This window comes from Lissotriton vulgaris, chromosome 4_1 (genome assembly GCF_964263255.1).
Source record: "Lissotriton vulgaris chromosome 4_1, aLisVul1.2, whole genome shotgun sequence".
Taxonomy (NCBI): Eukaryota; Metazoa; Chordata; class Amphibia; order Caudata; family Salamandridae; genus Lissotriton; species Lissotriton vulgaris.
Genome location: NC_141691.1, coordinates 1,781,688,717 through 1,781,708,706, shown reverse-complemented (window position 1 = coordinate 1,781,708,706; position 19,990 = coordinate 1,781,688,717). Strand labels below are relative to the sequence as shown.

Sequence of the window (19,990 nt, the reverse complement as noted above, 5' to 3'; positions counted from 1 at the left end):
TGTGCATTTTCGCCGCTGGTATCCAAAACCTTGCTTTATTTATTTTCGTGCTATTTAACTGATTTTATCTACTGTAGAATATTTGTTGCTAAGGGAGGCTGAAACAAGTGAATTTAATTAATGCTCAGGAGAGGAGGGGGCGCTACCGGCAGAACTGGCGCCTTTGGAACTAAGAAAACCACGTTCGAGTCACTCTCGGCGTCGGTTCAACATCGTGTGATTCGGGGCAAATCGCTAGGTATAGCTTCCAATCGAGGCGAAGGGTTGAGGCGCACATTTCGAGCGGCCCCTTTTGCTTAGTGGCTTTGCAGGTCTTTTAAGTACCTCGGGGGTGGGTGTGATTGGACGCAAGAAAGCTTGAAACTACCTGAAGGAGGAAAGAGAGCAATTAATTTGTGTGCAAATGCTTCACTTTAACAATTCGAATTCATTAGAAGGATGGGCTGCGGGCCTGGCATGGGCCAGCTCTACACTAGCAGCCGTGGATTGCGAGCCACAGCCTTTTTTCAGATACATTTTCCTTAATTTAAAGTTTTTTTCTTATATTTGGCACTCGGCTTAACTTGGTATTTTACGTGGTTGCCTAGTTTATGTACTTAAACGGCACTTGTGCTCCCCGCAGGCACCTGAGACCCACTTTATGTATCCACTCGTTGCATCATAGGATGCTTCCGGATGGATGCCAGGCCAGTAGCGGTCGGTGGTGGGAGTAGCTGCCGGGCGGTGACGTTGGGAGTGGCAGGGTGGGCGGTAGTAATCTATGGATTGCGGAGGATTACAGGTAAGTAAAACTATATAAATAAATAAAACGAATTTCGCTGCATGCACTACATCGCATTTGGGGATGCAGTGCATGCAACAAAAATTCGTTTTTATTAATTTATATATTTACTTACCTGTAATCCTCCGTAATCTATGGATTACTACCCCCCACCCTGTCCCTCCCTTTCCCCACCGCCCGGCAGCTGCAGCCATCCAACATGTAGGTGGTTCTTCAATGCATATTCCAAGTATATTACCCATCCTGTCTTGCTTGCTTCACCCGTCCACATTCATTATTACCAAGAGATATATATTATGGCACTCAGCCTGAGGAGAAAAATATTTCCTCGTGAAATGATTTGGAAGTGGCTGACACTTGTAGCTTGGTCAGTAAGATGGGGGGGGGGGGAGCTTCAGGTTTCCCAACAATAACGCTGGTGCACAATGCTAAATACATTATAGGTATACAAAGGTGCTCAAAAGCCAGATCTAACAAGGATGCCTCTTGACTGGGGCACTATTGTCATATCCATTTCAAAGAAATCCATCTCCTAGCCAAAATCAAAGCTAGGTTGAGAGACCGAGTCTGTGTCATTAGGAATTTAGGAACCCTAGAAAGGAGAGAGAGTTGAGGTGTGCTGGTCAAGGATTACCCAAAAATGAGTCAAAATACTTGCCAGGAATATGTAAAGTAATATCCCAACCTCTACTGAGGCACCCCACGATCTTCACGCTCTCCATATATATAAATTCAAGCACTTCTAACTTTTGACTTATTTTGGTTACTTTCTCATGGGAAATGCCTGTACGCCATATATGTCCACCATCTGTAAACAGGTATAAAATGTTTGTAATCTTCTTTGTATTGTCACACAAAAATGCTATACAAATACTTGATACTTGTAGCTAATAATTGTGTTTAACACTGGGATAGCCTTCATTGACGTCTTAGAAGAACTTGTCCATCGCTCATTATTGATCTATTTTCCTGGTCTCTCGTTGTGTAGATAGTTTTATCTTACATGGTTTCTCGTTGGGACTCCGTGTTGCTGGGGATTCCGCATACTACAAATTTCTACCTATTTGATCACTTCCCTTTCCTTTTATTCAAGCTTGAACCGGTTGTCCTTGGTACTTTCGTGGGCTCTGTGAGCGCATGTAAAACTGGGTTCAGAGTTTAGCATGACTCTTGTACGAGGATAGACACAAACATCTGTTTGTTTCTTCTCTTGGCATCTGCAGTTTTTCATTAATGTGATTTCTTTTCTAGTACAAATAATAAGCTAAAGGATAAATCTCAGAAAAGCAATATTGTAAAGTAAGTGAGGGTTGGAGGTTAGAGACCATGTGAGTGAACATAAACAAAGTCAATATAGAAGCCAAAACCTTTTGTATGGGGCTAGGTTCATAAAAGGCTCTCCAGCCGTAGAAGGGCTACTGAAAATTTGACATGCACATAGCAGAGGACTACTGAGTAAGAAGGAATCAAGGCTGCTGGTAGACAAAAGAAAGTGTGTTTGTTTTGGCTTTTGATCACACGTTAGCTGGAGAATTATTACAACGAACTACATTCAACATAGTGTTTTGATTGCTTCATTGTGTCTTCTAGTCTTTTAATGGGGTGAACATTTGGCAGGCTCAAGGGAATCAAAATGTGCTGCAAACAAAATGTTTGTCTTGCTACTATCCAAAGTCGAAAGGCTGTCTTTGTGAAAATCTGATCACTCTATCACTTGCAAATGCTGAAAAGGCATAAGAGTTAATTGGGGTGTGGCTATACTAATATGATTCTATTAACATAATCTGGGATTACTTTAGTGTAATTAAATATTTGTAATTATTAGCGTAGTTGGTAGGGAAATTACTTTTATTATTAACAAACCTTATGAGTATCTTACTTCATAATTGATTATTACGTTTTATGTTATTGAGGCTTCTCTGATTTATAGTTAGGGATACTAATTAACAATAGGTGACTTATGCAATATTATTTTATGACCTTTATATTTTGTAGGCATAGTAACTTAAATGAGGAGGAAACATGGCCTATTTTCAAACTGGGTACCACAGAGTATGCAGTTGTTGAATGACTGGATGGGTTAGATGAGCTATGTCCCCTCAATATCGTAACAATAAGTGTATTTCAAATAGGTAATTTAGTAATCACATATTATCAAATAGTTTTTTTAACTAATAAATAGATATTGAAAATGAGCACATTATAATTTGAAGGTTTTTCAATAGGATCTATGATTGGAAGAATAGTTAGAATTCAAGATTAATACAATTTACTGAAAAAGTGAGATATTACCTTTAGATATTGAGCTGTTGTCAAACAGAGGTTGTGGAATTTATTAGCAACTTTCTCCTGATATATTATCATTATGTTAGTGACAATTTAGCTGATCAATATGAATTGGACGCAAGTAGCTGACACTAGACTCGTTATGATTAGTTCGAAGTGAAGAATGCAGTGATTATGATTATCTTTTTATATCTATGTTTAACTCTCTTGTCATTACTTTTGCCTTGTCTTTCTTTTTTGTCTCTCTCATTTTCTCCATTCGTTGTAGACTATGATTGTCTACTCACAGCTACCTTTAATCCTCTCTTCATTACTTTCGCTTCTCTTCTTCTCTTTTGTCTCTCTATTTTTTCTCTATTCAGTTTCTAAATCTCTATTTTTCTTTTTGTTGTTATTTTGAACTTTATAAAACTTTTGAGAAAAATGTATTAAGTGAAATCTGAAGAGTTTAGAACAGCTATATGAATGTTATCATGTATTATATTGCATTAACAGGCAAGCTCATGAACATGGTTGTGTTTTGTATTATAATATCATTTTCCTGACTGGGTTACTCTTTCAACTTATATTGTGAAGGTTAGATAGTCAGCGAATAACAAACACCCAACAATATACCTAATATTAAAAGATGATTGAGTATAATCTATGGTTCTAATAATCAAATGGATTATGCACACTGTGTGTCTCTAAGGAATTTTAAGTTTTGTTGTTTTGACTACCCCTTCTGACATATTTAGAGAAAAGACTCACATAAATTCTTTTGAAACTGATTGTTATGTGATGTTGAGTAGGTGTGAAAAAATGACAAGATGTGAACTTTTTGGGGGGTTGAAATGTTGACATAAGAATTCATATTGACTATTTTACATAGCGAGGTACTATTTTCTCATCTTGTTTTTCTTTTGACTTTATACATGTTCTTTCATCAACCTTGAAAAAGTAGACATTCTGCGAAATTTGTGTTGCCTGTTAAGACTATGTTTTTGGAATAATGGACCAATAAAAGTGGGAAAAATGATTCCAATTTGTATTGTGCTGTAAATAAATGATGGACTCTATCTGTAGGATATGGGCTACCATTGGATAATACATTTTGTTTTAAAGAAGAACAAACAGAGTGCATATCTTATCACAATTTGCTTGTGTTGTGTGTTGTGTGTTTTCAGCATGACCCATTGTGGTTTCCCCTACCTTAGCCTAATTGTGCACGTTGTAGGCTGCATTTTCATTTGCACATGCTACTATATAAAAATACTTACTTTGTGCCACACTGTACTTTCACACGGAACCTGCATATGTTTACGTGTTCTTTTCCTGAGATTTAGTCTGAACACCATAGACAAGGTCAAACAACAATGCCCCTTGTTATTCTATCTGGTCAGACAATAGCACCTAGACATAACATGAGAATGCAGCTGCTGTTTATGAGCACACATCTCTTGTCACATAATTGAGTACAAGAGAGTAAAAAAAAAAACATTAAGTGAGAGTTCTGAGACAAGATCATTGTGGCACTTGAGATGTAGAACGTCCATCTGTGTATGCTAAGGTACAGGGTCTGCTACTTATCGCAGGGATCTTTGATATATATTCATTTAGCTTCAGTAGAAACAGGGGGTTGTTAGACTAATCTGTCTTATACCATGACAGGCCATTTTATATTATATGGTTCAATAGCCATGCTAACAGTATTTTTGATATGCGTTTGTTTTCTAACTGTGGCGCAAATACTGCATTTTAGAACACAGTTGTTTGAATAAATATTCTTAACTTCCTTTGTGTCTCTTGTTTAATTTATTGTGGACGTGTGTGAGTGGTGTGTCATGTTACCGTGATCTCTGAGAGGATTGAGAGTGTTGTGTTCTGGGGTGCTAATTCACTTGTTTCTCTTGTATGGTTAGGAGGGCAAGTGAGGCACTATAGCTAGTCAGATTCGGGCTCGTAGTCCCTGAGGTGGTATGGTGATTCAGTCCCTACATGCCGCTGCTCTATGGTCCCAAGCATAGTTCTCTTTCGAGAAAAATCCCTGCAACACTTTCTATTGTTTGGGTATGTAAAAACAAGCAGGATAGATTTTTTTTACTCCTACTTTCCTTTAAAAATTGCAAGAAAACCAATACTTTCCTCATAATCTTAATGAGGTTTGAAAAGTGCATAACAATGTCTAAAACAAATAGTTCTGCAAGCAAAGCTGACAGCCTTGAGGAATTTAAAACAGTGGTGTGCAATGATGCATTCAGAATACATAGTTTTTGTGTTAGCTCTGTATAATTATAATGCCTGCATATTATGTTCTGCTGTTTTCGTTAGAAAAGACCTGAAGCGCTGAGATATAAATTGCATTAGCTTTGTCAAAATTATCTGTTCAGCAAGTGGAACCTTGTAATTCCCTGCACAGTGAGGTGCTTCAATATAGCGTCTCTTCTATGACCTCCCATGGTGATTGCCTCACACTCAGGATACTGATGTGTTCTCCTATATTGTTTTTAATGCTAATCTTGATTTCAGAAGGTTATGTGAAATCATTTTTTTCATCTGTGGTCTAAAGTTCTGCACAAAAATGTCATGCAGTTTGTATCTTAAGACAGCTCAAACGGTGGGGTTTTAGTAGCAGATAGCTGTGGGAAATTCAATGGTGACACTGTCAAATCTTTACACGGAAAACCTAGCTTTTTTCCCTTTAAAGTCAATGTAAACTATACTTTTAAGTTTTCTAATTTTACTACGTTATTTTACGATGTACCAAAGAACATAGGATTTTTCATTTTCATATCGACCTACAAAAATAGTAAATCCAATGTTTCAACTACAACTATATTGTGAAGGTAAGTATATGAAGGTAAGCACAGATTAACAATTGTTCATAACTCCTTGACATATATGCATCTACAATGTATGTAGATAAACTAATACTCTTGCTGTAGAATACTGACACAGAGCTTCAGGCCAGCAATGAACTGGTCACCAGTATTAATAGTTTCCTTGATTTATAAGTAAATAATCCCTGTACTATGTGTCGTATTTTACAATGTATGGGACCACTCTGACTATTCGTTCATGCACTGTATTTACTTTGCACATGGACCATGCCATACATGTGAAGAATAAGCAAAGGGTGTGGACAAACAAGAGTGTAGGGAGTACAATTAATGCCTAGTAAGCAGTGGCCACAGGCCATCGTGTGCTTTGGGTGTACTATATAAAGAGTAAAAAGACACTGGGCAAGTGATTATCATTCGAGTAATGGATCTCAATCAATGAAAGCTAAGAAAATGAGTTATTCGGTCTGATGTCTGCTCCGTAATTAGGCTTTGTTTAATAAGTGTTACAGCCTCGTTGAATAATAAAAAGAAACTATATAAAGTAATCAAATTCATGAATTTAAATAACATTCTGAACGTTGTCATTTTAACACTGTGAAGGGCAGCTATCAGAAGATGTTTTAGAAAGCAGTTTAAATTGAAACAACTTATTTCTTAAATCATTCATACTAGTTGTAATAAATGAATAAAGTCATCACAACAAGCGTATTCCTGTTTGAAAACACATATAGAGGTAAAGATAGGTAGCTGTCAATAATGGTGGTGCTTTCCCCACTGTGATTCAAGTAACTTCAAGTAGACCACAGTGGAAAAGCTCAAGTTGTCTATCACATCACTTAGAACCACAAAATCGAAAACTAATGACAAGAACCAGTCTACAGGAATATGTTGTGTATGCACCCGTCCAAATCATGTTTTCCTGCTAAACATATCCCATACAGAAGTTTTGCGAGGGCAGTAGACCCCTAGAAGAATATAGCACACCATTGCCCACCTCATCAGTCTATCCCCCTTCTGTATTTTAAAAGTCTGGTGTCCTACCAGGCACTCCACTGCACAGCCTTTATTAGTACTCCCCACTCCTCCACAGGCGGCACCATAATTGGTAACTTTCCTTCCCCATAACTCACAAAATATACCTAGTGTCCTATCACTATGCCATGCAACCCTTGTTAACACAATTGCCCAACCGCGCCAATATTTTTTTAAATGCCTGGCATCCTTAACACCCTCTGAAACTCCTTTGCGCTGACATCGCCACTCTTCCTCACAACGCTCTGTGTGTTCCCTCCAACTGCTAGTCTGAAGCCACTCTTTACATCTATCATGAGTTGACTGTGGCGGCACTCAAACATTTCCTGCCAGCCATGAATCTCCAAAGATCCTTGTTTGACAGAAGAGACTGAGGGAGGTGAGGCAAAAGTACCACCTACATTTCTCCATCTCCCTCTCATTGTTTGAGACAAAAAGGAGGTGGTAGGACGTGGGTGAGGTGCAGACAAGCAGCCGCCATTCCACCTCCTCACTCAGATCTCTCGAAGCCCAGGGGAGCTGGCAGATATGTATCCACCAGAACACTGCACTCAGGTGTCAACCTGGGCGTCAAAACATTTGTATTCATGTCAATTTTCCAAGGACTTCTTTAACAATTATGTGACCAAGAGTAGTCTATAATGTTATAATGAAGTAGATCTTCTGCAAACAAGAGCAACTTGTTAGCAGAAGATCGACAGCATATAAATAGCGAAGTATTCTTTTTTAAAACACACATTATCTTTGCTTTAGAGTATGCCACCTCACGGATGTTTATTTCCTTAATCTCAATAATTGAGCTGGCTGTTTTAGATAGCAAACATTTGTACTACACCTTAAGAAGTTTAACAGTGTCCAACATGACAACCTTATTAAATACAAAGTTGAGCATATATAAATAGGTTAATTTGAATCAACAAATCATAAAAGCAAGTATAAAACATTATATAAAATACAGTTGATAGGCATAGTATATAAATACATATACTGCAAAAAGCAATGCCAACAAATCTTATTCACATTCCACTTCTTCTTTAGTGCAGGAGGCTAAACAATGGGAGGTACTCACTGTTGAGTATTGAAAAAAGTATTGTATGAAACCCATCATTATGTGTGACGGGCATCAGTATTAACATATATGATATTAAAAGATATGACTGTGAGCCTACAGAAAGCCAATAATACTCCAATGTTATGATTGTGCTCATTGCTTGATTTGTAAAAAACAATAAGTGCCAGGGCTCTAGTCGGGTGGCCTCCGCATCTTTCACCACCGATTGCCCCTGCCAACATTGCCAATGACAGTACCTACACAGCTCCTAAGCAGCACACTGCTTACTACAAGTTTGACAATTCATACTATTCCAGGCCCCCAAAGCTATAAAAGTGGCTTGGGTGGCAGATACTGAGAGATTCTGAAACTCAGTTATAGAGGCATTGATGGATACAACAGGATCTTGTGATCTACAGGAGGTATGTGTTAGATGTTTATAGAAACTAGACTATGAAATAATGTTGAACTGGGTCAAGTTTCTGACCAACATAACAACAACGTCTTCATGAAAGTAGATGCTTCCAGGCACAATTAACGCTTTCATAAAGTGATACTAAATTCAACAAGGTGCTTGATGGTCCCAGAACTAAGAATAAAGTAAATCTGAAACATACAATTTGGCTCAGTACCTCAGCTGCAGGCAGAGAAATATGTAAACACACAGAAAGCCAATCCAAACGGATATACAAAAAACATAACATCTCTTTATCATGGTGCAACCATACCTCTGGAAAAATTGCAATTATTCTTGCAACGAAGTTCAAGGGAGGCGTATTCTGCAATGAATCCAGCTGCCGCCCCCCCTGACCAATCTACATGAATCCATTCTTGGGGAAGGAAGATGATGCCTTTCTTTGGGATCCAGGGAGTGGAATTCCATTTGTAAAACACTGCGAATGACTATAGATGCTCTTCTTAGTACATTCTGATGAGGATGTTAGCCGGCTGGATCAGCCAGTGTTGTGTTTTCCCAGTGCCTCTTGCGTTGTCTCACAGAGACATTCCATGGACTTCCATTGTTTCTGGTGTGTTGTCAGTGCCATTGTCTCATGGGTTATGTTTTTGCATTTCTCTTTTTAAAGCATCAGACCATCAAGCTCATAAGGAGTAAGTCTACCCATTAATGCTACTGTCTTGCCAGGAAAGAGTCCCATCCTACCAGAAGCATCAGGAAGTGACGAGCAGAATATGGACAATTGTCCAGGAGCCTACCAACAGCCAGGGCCATCCTACAGCCGCCCACGTCATCTCCATGCTGCTACCAGAATGTGAGATAATGCACGGTTGTCAACACCTCAGAAAGGGAGCCAACAAATACATCCTAAACCAACAACCAAACACCACAGAGAACATTGAAATGTATCAGAAACCATTACAATATATTTCCAAAACTTTGTTTACAACCAGGAAAACGTTAATACCAAATAACCAAGAAACATGAATTATTAAGCTAGAAAACCAAATAGAAATGTAGTAAATAACAAGTTGACACGCTAAGCAGGTCTTTCCACTTCCCTAGAACCTTAGAAACAGTAAGACCAGTAAAATGCAAATAATTAAATTATTCCACTGTAGATGCATGCTACAGTCTCATAAATGTCTCCCTCTTAGCAAACTTAATATTGAGATCAACCACGAAATGGCTTATAAAAAGGGTATACACTCGCACCACCTTTGAAAAATTACAACCTCCATTAGTCTTAACCACGAAAGAAAAGAAGAGTTCAAAAGGCTGAGAGATTTGTCAACCAATAGATCTTCCCCATGGTATGTGTCTCTAGAGTAAATTCAAGGCTGCCTGGGATTGGCACCTGCCTGTCCTACCAATGAGCTGCCATCTTCAATGAAACTGAACACCAAACTAGGAAAAAAGGGCCTAGGAGAGTAGATGCGATCTCCTTCTATCTCTCTCTCAAAGTGCCTTGAAAAATAAAAAGTCCCAAAGAGAATGGTAATGCCACAAATTACTTCTCTGTCTCCTCCAAGCCTACCCAAATGATCCGGGATATAGCCAATGCCTCTTCCCACCCTCCCCTAAAGACAAAGAACCAACTTTATAACTAAAAGAGCCCATGTCACATTTCAAGCCACCTGCTTTCCTATTACTTTTTCAAGACAATGACAGCCCCCCATGGAATGGACACAGAAAGATCTGCAATGGCCACAATACCCTCTAAAGACCAGTGGCACATGCACTGCTGTCCCCATGAGTCAGTGCAACTGCAGCAGCATAGATGAATCCAAAGAGGCAGGTAATAGCACAAACACAATGAATCCCAATAATACTATGCTGATAGTGTTAATGAGACCGAAAGAACCAAGGCAATCTACTCCCTTGGTGCAACCACGCACACCACCACAGTCAATAGAAAATGCAACACTTCCATAGTACCACATCACAAACATTGGCTTAAAGGAAGGACAGTAAAGCAAGCAAATGATAGATAGAAAGCTAGTCAGTAGGTTTGATAACACCGCATAAGAGTAGAATGAGTGTAGGCCAACCGTGCAGGATAGTAAAAATGTTGTCAATAGGTAAAGATAATAGGTAAGTTTTAGTATCTCACCAATTGTGTAGTATCTCTTGAGCTCCCACCGGCGTGGATTGCGTCGCTGTGCATTGGCAGTGTTGTTCTGCTCTTCCTCAGAAGCAGTTGCTTTGGTCACTGGCACTGCCTTACTGGCTTGTGGTACTTGTGCATCTGCCAGAGGGTTGTATCCTGGTGCAGAAATATCCACAGATTGGGACTTTTTCTTCAACCTACATGTGACAGAAACAGAATTTCCAGTAAATAAATATTTGATTTGGATACCTTAGAAAGAGGACATTGTTGACCACTGTCACTACAAAAATAAAATTCTAGATTCCAATTTTGTAAACATTTATACTGCTTTCTCTAAGTGCCCACCTCTTCCATTAAACTTGTAGGGTAGGCAGAAACCTTACTGAACCTTGACACTCACTTTTACATTAACATCACTGCAATTTTGGTATTGTCCCACTTAAGTCTAGCCCGCTGATGGTTAGAACAACTTTCCTAACCTCGAAAGTTTTGCTGCACAACTTTTCACTAACCTGGTTATAAATATGTATGCGCTGCACAAATTACTTACTTTGTTAGAAACAAACAAAATCAGGATTCTTCACGTTATGCCCCATTTTGAGCTTAAAACCCCATATAGATGTGGCAATACTGCACCTGGGAATACGGGTCTGAGTGCAGTATTACCACATTAATTTTTCTCCGGCACTCAGAACATGGGCCTAACATTGGAACTGGGAGTACACTGGGTTGTGTAACATGGAACATGTGACCAGGGAACCTTTGCCACAGTGCAACTCCAGATAAATAAATACAAAATAAATGACACAAGCATACAGGATTAGAAGGCAAGTGAGTTTCACAGGGTGAGTAGAGGACAGATGAATTCCAATTACAAGAAGACAGGACACAGTAGTTTGAGTGGTGCTGATCCTGTCAGAGCAAATCCTTCTAACACCACTCCCCGACAAGAATCAGAACAGTGCAAAGATTGTTGGGGGAGCATACGACACTGTGCCAGAACAGCCATACGTTGAGAGTTCCCAAACACCACAGAATTGTTGCTATAGCTGACATGAGTTAGGAGGAGAGCCTCAGAACCAACTCCCCGCGAGAGAAACCCACAGGGATAAACGTTGACACAGTTAACACTTGTGTTAGTTATGTTATAAGAACGAAAGACCCCAGAATCATTATTGAATGTCCACATAGGGAAACATTTCACCCACACTTACAAAAGACAGGGAGTTTCATTGGCACCTACCCTCAGAGGACATCCATAAGGCGAACCCACAGTAGCAGACAGCAGCTGCTCAAGAACCTAAAGTGTCCTGATACCAATGCGTTGGTTACCACACAAGGGGCCTCATTTAAGAGGCTGTGCGTCACTTTTACGCCGCAGGTGCGTAACTTTTTGTGACGCACCAGTGGTGTAAAAAATGTGCCTTGTTGGCCATATTTGCAAAGTGACGCATCTAGGTAGATGCGTCACTTTGTAAACCCCTGCGCCACATTATACCTGCGCCAGATATAATGTATGCAAGGGGGGCGTTTAGACGCAAGAATGGGTCATGGAAGTGACGCAGTGAAATCTATAAGATTTCACTGCGCCATTTCTTGGCCACTAATGCGCCAAAATCTTACGCCTGCTTCATGGCAGGTGTAAGACTGATGCAGGCACTAACAACATGGGACTTGCCCATGTGAAAGTACACATTGCTGGAGTTGCGTCACTTTTGTGACACACTCCAGCAATGCGTCACTTTTGCACCTACAGATACGTCAGAAATACTGACGTATCTGTAACTCCTTGCGACAAGATGCGTCATATTGTAAATATGACGCATCAATCATGACGCAAGGAGTGCGCACTGAGAAGTGACGCATCGCTGCTTTCACTCAGCGGTGCGTCATTTCTCATAAATGAGGCCCAAGGTATGTTAGGTAATGTGTAAAAAATTCCTAAGCATAAAGGACACTTAAACAAGCAGGTCCTGATTCACACTCAATCCGGCTGAGCTGCAGATCTCTAGGAATCAAAGAATGCTGCTACAGTTTGTATCGATTTCCATTTGTCAGAGAATTCTCAAAAGAGTCTCTGGATTGCGCATGGCAACATACACATATCATAGATGTTTTTGCGCTGACTAACCATATACTGGTGGATTTTTCCCTGGTGGAAAACCTGCCACATTATTGTGCATTTCGAGCACAAATGCGCCTCAACTCTTTGTCCATTTTCCTCCACAGGAAAGCATTTGTTTCTTCGGAGGCTGCCCATGCCCCACAGCCCAATGGGGTGGGTCTAAAAACTTCACCCCCAAAATGCACACATACACCAGACTTGCAGTAACATTAGTTACATAAATTAGGCATGTTTCCTATTAGGAGGGTGTATGAATACCCACAATGTTATTACGTAGTTTGTTTTCACTGGCTTCTCAGTGTAAACCCCCTGCTCCTCCTCTGGCGAGTCACATATTCCTGACCCTCCCCTTACATTTAGTACTGCAGAAAATCTGCACTGTCTGGGGCTTAAATGCAGAACTTGCTTCTGCGAATCAGGAAATGTATGCCTCCAGAGTTCTTAACATGCGTACGTAAATTTAACCTAGATTGAACAAAAAAGTTTGTGAATGAAGTCCGCAAGAAGCTGAAAGAATAGCTTATGTGGCTAATGCCCTCTGAAGATACCTGTGCGCGCGGTAACTTGAATGACCTGGATTTACACAACTGCCTCATATAGCAACAAGCAAGCCTATGTGCGAATGAATCAACTATCAAGCAAACCTTGCATCATGCTATCCTCCTTTCATTTTTCCTTGTTGCATCATTGTAGGATCACACATCTGATTAGTATAGGCATCGTATATAGGTCGCTACATCAGCATTCACGTGATATTTGTCGAGGGAGTAAGATAACTTCTAATGCTGTAAAATTTGATGAGAACTCAGTGGCTCAATTATAGAGGGCTACTTCAGGGAGTTGGGGGGCGAAGGAGCCATACTATGTGTTGTTTAGGTAGACCTCCTCCTTAATGTATGCTTTTACTTTGAACTGGTCTCTTTAACCTACCATGCCATTCTTGTGATAAACAGAGCTCGTATTTACCATTCTCTGCGGTTTTGCAAAACATCCTTCTGTAACTCAAGGCCCGATTCACAAGGAGGATCCGCAGTCATGGCGGAGGCTCCACCGTCATGGTGTAGGCTCCGCCGTCATGGTAGAGGCTCCGCAGTCATGGCGGAAGCTCCGCCATCATGGCAGAGGCTCTGCAGTAATGGAAGAGGCTCTGCAGTCATGGTGGAGGCTCTGCAGTCATGGCGGAGGCTCCGCAGTCATGGCGGAGGCTCTGCAGTCATGGCAGAGACTCCTCGGTCACGTCAGAGGCTCCTCAGTCATGGCGGAGGTTCTGCAGTCGCTGAGGTATATCTGCATTAATGGTGGAATCTCTGCATGCCGCACTACATAGAGCATGCCGCGTGGAGATTCCACCACGCCTGCAGAGGTTCTTTGTGAATCGTACCCTGTGTGTTTACTGAAATCTAACCCCAATAGGACCCATTATGTACGTTCCTGCCCTCCCTCCGTGTAGCCTGAGTATGACATTTTCTCCATCATCGATACTCCCTTCCATTTGAACATGCAAATGACATTACCATATATTCTCTGAAGGGCTGGACTGAGAACCAAAACTGGCCCTGGCAAAATGCTCGGCCGGCCCCCTGGGGGTGCGACCAAACTCTTTGCCGGGGCCGGTTTTCGGCCGATTTTGTTACAGGGCCGATTTTGCCCTGTAACAAAAACGGCCCCCAGGCCCCAAAACCGGCCCCCACCCTTGCGGCGCACCGGGGGATTGCCCGGTGCCCGCAACGGCCAGTCCGGGCCTGATTCTCTGGTACAAACTAACCTATACTATAATTGGTACATTATATCATTTCCCTGATGTAAACTTGTGATATTCTGCAGTCAGGGACACTTTCCTGCATACCTTGATGTACATTATACCATTTTCTTGATGTAAACTTGTACGGTAAACTTGTGATGCTCGGCAGTCAGGGACACTTTCCTGCATACCGTGATGTGCATTATACAATTTTTTTTATGTAAACTTGTGATATAAACTTGCGAAACTCTGCAGTCAGCGACACCTTGCTGCATACCGTGATGTGCATTATACCATTTTCTTGATGTAAACTTGCGAGGTAAACTTGTGAGGCTTGCAAGTCAGGGACATTTTCCTGCATACCGTGATGTGCATTATACAATTTTTTTAATGTAAACTTGTGATGTAAACTTGCGATACTCTGCAGTCAGGGACACTTTCCTGCATACAGTGATGTGCATTATACCATTTTCTTGAGGTAAACTTGTGATGTAAACTTGCGATACTCAGGAGTCAGGGTTTCTTTCCTGCATACAGTGGTGTACATTATACCATTTCCTTCAGGTAAACTTGTGATGTAAACTTGCAATACTCTGCAGTCAGAGACACTTTCCTGCATACCGTGGTGTGCATTATACCATTTCCTTGATGTAAACTTGTGATACTCTGCAGTCAGGCACACTTTCCTGCATACTGTAATGTGCATTGTACCATTTCCGTGATGTAAACTTGTGATACTCAGTAGTCAGGGACACATTCCTGCATACAATGATGTGCATTATACCATTTCCTTGATGTAAACTTGTGATACTCAGCAGTCAGGGACACCTTCCTGCATACAGTGGTGTGCATTATACTATTTCCTTGAGGTAAACTTTTGATGTAAACTTGCAATACTCAGCAGTCAGGGATACTTTCCTGCATACCGTGGTGTGCATTATACAATTTCCTTGATGTACACTTGTGATACTCTACAGTAAGGGACACCTTCCTGCAAACCGTAGTGTGCATTATACCATTTCCTTGATGTAAACTTGTGATACTCGGCGGTCAGGGACACTTTCCTGCATACCGTGGTGTCCCTTATGCCATTTTCTTGATGTAAACTTGGAATACTCGGCAGTCAGGGACACTTTCCTGCATACCGTGGTGTGCATTATTCCATTTCCTTGATGTAAACTTTTGATGTAAACTTGCGATACTCAGCAGTCAGGGACACCTTCCTGCATACCGTGGTGTGCATTATACCATTTCCTTGATGTAAACTGGTGATACTCGGCAATCAGGGACACTTTCCTGCATACCGTGGTGTGCATTATTCCATTTCCTTGATGTAAACGTGTGATGTAATTTGCGATACTCAGCAGTCAGGGACACCTTCCTGCATGCTGTGGTGTGCATTATTTGATTTCCTTTAGTGTAAACGTGTGATGCAAACTTGCGATACTCGGCAGTCAGGGACACCTTCTTGCATACCATAGTGTGCATTATTCCATTTACTTGATGTAAACTTATGATGCTTGCCAGTCAGGGACATATTCCTGCATACAGTGGTGTGCATTATACCATTTCCTTGAGGGTACACTTGTGATGTAAACTTGCGATACTCGGCAGTCAGGGACACTTTCCTGCATACCGTGGTGTGGGGACACTTTCCTGCATACCGTGGTGTGCATTATACCATTTCCTTGAAGTAAACTTGTGATACTTGGCAGTTAGGGACACTTTCATGCATACCGTGGTGTGCATTATACCATTTCCTTGATGTAAACTTGCGATACTTGGCAGTCAGGGACACTTTCGAGCATACCGTAGTGTGCCTTATTCCATTTCCTTGATGTAAAATTGTGATGCTCAGCAGTCAGGGACACATTCCTGCATACAGTGGTGTGCATTATACAATTTCCTTGATGTAAACTTGTAATGTAAACCTGCGATACTCTGCAGTCAGGGACACTTTCCTGCATACTGTGGTGTGCATTACACCATTTCCTTGATGTAAACTTGTGATACTTGGCAGTCAGGGACACTTTCCTGCATACCGTGGTGTACATTATACCATTTCCTTGATGTAAACTTGCGATACTTGACAGACAGGGACACTTTCCTGCATATTATAGTGTGCATTATTCCATTTCCTTGCTGTAAACTTGTGATACTTGGCAGTCAGGGACACATTCTTGCATACAGTGGTGTGCATTATACATTTCCTTGAGGGTAAACTTGTGATGTAAACTTGTGATACTCGGCAGTCGTGGACACTTTTCTGCATACCGTGGTGTGGGGACAATTACCTGCATACCGTGGTGTGCATTATACCATTTCCTTGATGTAAACTACCGATACTTGGCAGTCAGGGACACTTTCCTGCATACCGTAGTGTGCATTATTCCATTTCCTTGATGTAAAATTGTGATGCTCGGCAGTCAGGGACCCATTCCTGCATACAGTGGTGTGCATTATACAATTTCCTTGATGTAAACTTGTGATGTAAACTTGCGATACTCTGCAGTCAGGGACACTTTCCTGCATACCGTGGTGTGCATTATACCATTTCCTTGATGTAAACTTGTGATACTTGGCAGTCAGGGACACTTTCCTGCATACCGTGGTGTGCATTATACCATTTCCTTGATGTAAACTTGCAATACTTGACAGTCAGGGACACTTTCCTGCATACCATGATGTGCATAATAGCATTTCCTTGAGGTAAACTTGTGATGTAAACTTGCAATACTCGGCAGTCAGGGACACTTTCCTGCATACTGTGGTGTGTATTATACCATTTCCTTGAGGTAAACTTGCAGTCAGGGACACTTTCCTGCATACAGTGATGTGCATTATATAATTTCCCTGATGTAAACTTGTGATGTAAACTTGTGATACTCGGCAGTCAGGGACACTTTCCTGCATACCGTGGTGTGCAATATTCCATTCCCTTGATGCAAACTTGTGATACTCGGCAGTCAGTGACACTTTCCTGCATATAGTGATGTGCATTATTCCATTTCCTTGATGTAAATTTGTGATACTCGGCCATCAGGGACACCTTCCTGCATACGGTTGTACACAGGGTCTGTCTCCCCAGCGCTATGTTAATGCAAGGCAGCTCAATTAGCCGAGCTATAAATTAGAACCATAAACCGAGATGCACAGGTAGCTTGTTACACGAGGCGAACACGCAATGACAGGCATGTTAACTGCAATACTTTTAATTGCATGCATAAATGAAGGTCACTGCTTTTGTGGACAAACATTTCACAGAATTGCAACAGCATGTTCAATTATTTCATGGAAGTAAAACGAGAAGAAAACCCTCGCGGGAGTGTCTCTGCTTCTGTACTACAAAAAACTCTATGCGGCATGTTAAGTAAGACTGGCCCCTGGAGCGGCTTCCTTCCTGCCCATGCCACGTCCAAAGTCCAGCCTCCTCTCCGCTGCCCCGCGCACCCCCCCCCCCATACTAATGGCTCACCACGGTTAGCTCGTGCAATGTGACACGCAGAGAGGTTTTACCTACGGCCAGGTGGGCACAGCTTCCGGCTACACAGAAAATATCTGAACCTTCTCTGTTATGATGCTTTCTTGGATCATTTCCTCACCATTAACTAACCCGGTCACTGGGAATTTTTAAAAAGGATGTGTCGCCAAATCCAATAGGTCTGGTTTGCATTTTGAGCCTTGACTAAAATATTCATAAGAAATCCTGCTGCAGCGAAAAACACACAAAACCTAAAACATTGCCTCCTGTATTTAAAGCATCCATGAAGTAAAGCTTTTACTGATGATTCAGTTTACTTTTGAGAGGTAAAGCCCTCCCTCACGTACTGCAATCCAATCACTCCATAGGAAGCGCAATGATGCACCAGTGAGCATGAGGTGCGAGGATAATGCTCCAGGGTGGCAGAGCCTAAGCCCACCCCATAAACATGTAAAGGAATTGGTGAGGAAAGATTGTGGCATTAAGCCAAACCTAGACATTCCAAAAGTACATTATATTGTTAGTATTACCAGTACCACTTTCAGTCATGTTGTGAAACAATAATTCATGTATTTAACCATCTTTCAAACAGCGCAGACTACATGTGCTTAGTTTTATTAAGGCTATTCAGAAACACAAATTTCAATTTCAGCTATGATCCAGTCTGCATGCCTAAAAAAATCCACCCATTTGAAGCTAGTTTTGTGAATAATGCACCACGCCTTTCTCAGAAGATCACACACAATGCACATCAGCAATGTTTCCTTGTGGGAATGTTTCCAATTCACTTCTAAACTTTCAGCTAATGTATAGTGCCTGCGGTGTACGGTTCCCATATACTGCTTGAGACTAGTGCAGAGCATCTGTACTGCAGAAAGCCTAGATGTGTCAATGGAGACAGGCAGGCACGCAATGCTCTGAGAGTCGATGGCGCTGTTCCAAAGCTGAGCTCCAATCACAAGCAGATAAGCAACTCTGTCTGGAATTAAAGAGACTAGTGATCATTCATGCAGTGCTGTTGTGCTTCTTTCTTTATAATGTAAGAAGTGTCCCCTGCCATACGTGGTGACCGGAGGCGACAAGGATGCTGGGAAAACCGTACCAGGGTTTGGAGCAGACTGTGATGGGTGAAAGCCTGGTCACTCAGATGTACCAAATCTGCTCTCACAGTAAAATCAGCAGATGTATGATGTGGTCAGTGACTGTAGAAGGTTTGTAGGGAAGAAGTGTGGCGCAGCGGCCAGGGCCAGGACTGATGCCATGGTTCGATCCCCGGTGTCGGTGGAAGGTCAGCCCAGCACCATGTGACTCTGGGCAATAGCTCGCTTATTCTTCACTAAGGACCCCGAAGCCTTGGGGTAATTGTTCGCGCTTTACAAATACTGGATTGACATTTTTTTTTTGTGCCTTACTTTGATTGAGAACTTAGTAAACCTAGAAATCCTTTGAGGTTACTCGTGTGAACTATGGCTGCGGATCTCTTCCAAACGCCACTGAGAGAGTTGGCGTGCGTACTATCAAGACCTGCTCTTCAGAGAACAAAATAATAGCGATCATCACCATATTGATAGGTGATACATAAAACCTTCTTCTTCACCATTTCATATACCCTGCTCCTGTCTGAATTTTTTTATTACACACACTTTTTCTTCACTGTGAACACCCGGTATATCAATTCTAGGCCGTGGAAAGCACTGTATCCATTACATTCTGCTTCATTGTGAAACTACCTTTTTCCAGCAAGTCCACTTATGGGCCCCTGGCATAGACCTATGGCAACATGTAAAACATTTTGAAACTTCTTTCTGCAGCCATACATTTTATCACTCCATAATATAAATCTTTGTTCTTACATCCTATTTGATTGTAGTCTCAGGGCCCGATGTAGGTCACCAATTCGGCCGTTACCGACTGGTATTTGGTGATTGAGATGTAGGGGCCATTATTTTACAGAATCGGTAAATTTACCGAATCGGTAAATTTACCGATTCTGTAAAATACTGAATCGGTAATTTTACCGATTCGGTAAATCCCAGATGTAGGTAGCACTGTTTACAGTTCTACAGGCCTTCAGAATTCGGTATTTTATCACCCAATACAATTG

The 19,990-nt window shown here is 41.3% G+C and overlaps 1 protein-coding gene across 3 annotated transcripts in view; it reads right to left on the bottom strand.

Moving 5' to 3' along the window:
• The window catches only part of OXR1 (oxidation resistance 1), a 1,826,889-nt gene that overhangs the window by 1,041,572 nt on the left and 765,327 nt on the right, over positions 1 to 19,990 (bottom strand). For all 3 annotated transcript variants that reach the window (XM_086966107.1, XM_086966110.1, XM_086966106.1), the window contains one exon: positions 10,543 to 10,736. In XM_086966107.1, coding sequence (XP_086822233.1) covers positions 10,543 to 10,736 — 194 coding nt within the window. The remainder of the gene's footprint in view (positions 1 to 10,542; positions 10,737 to 19,990) is intronic.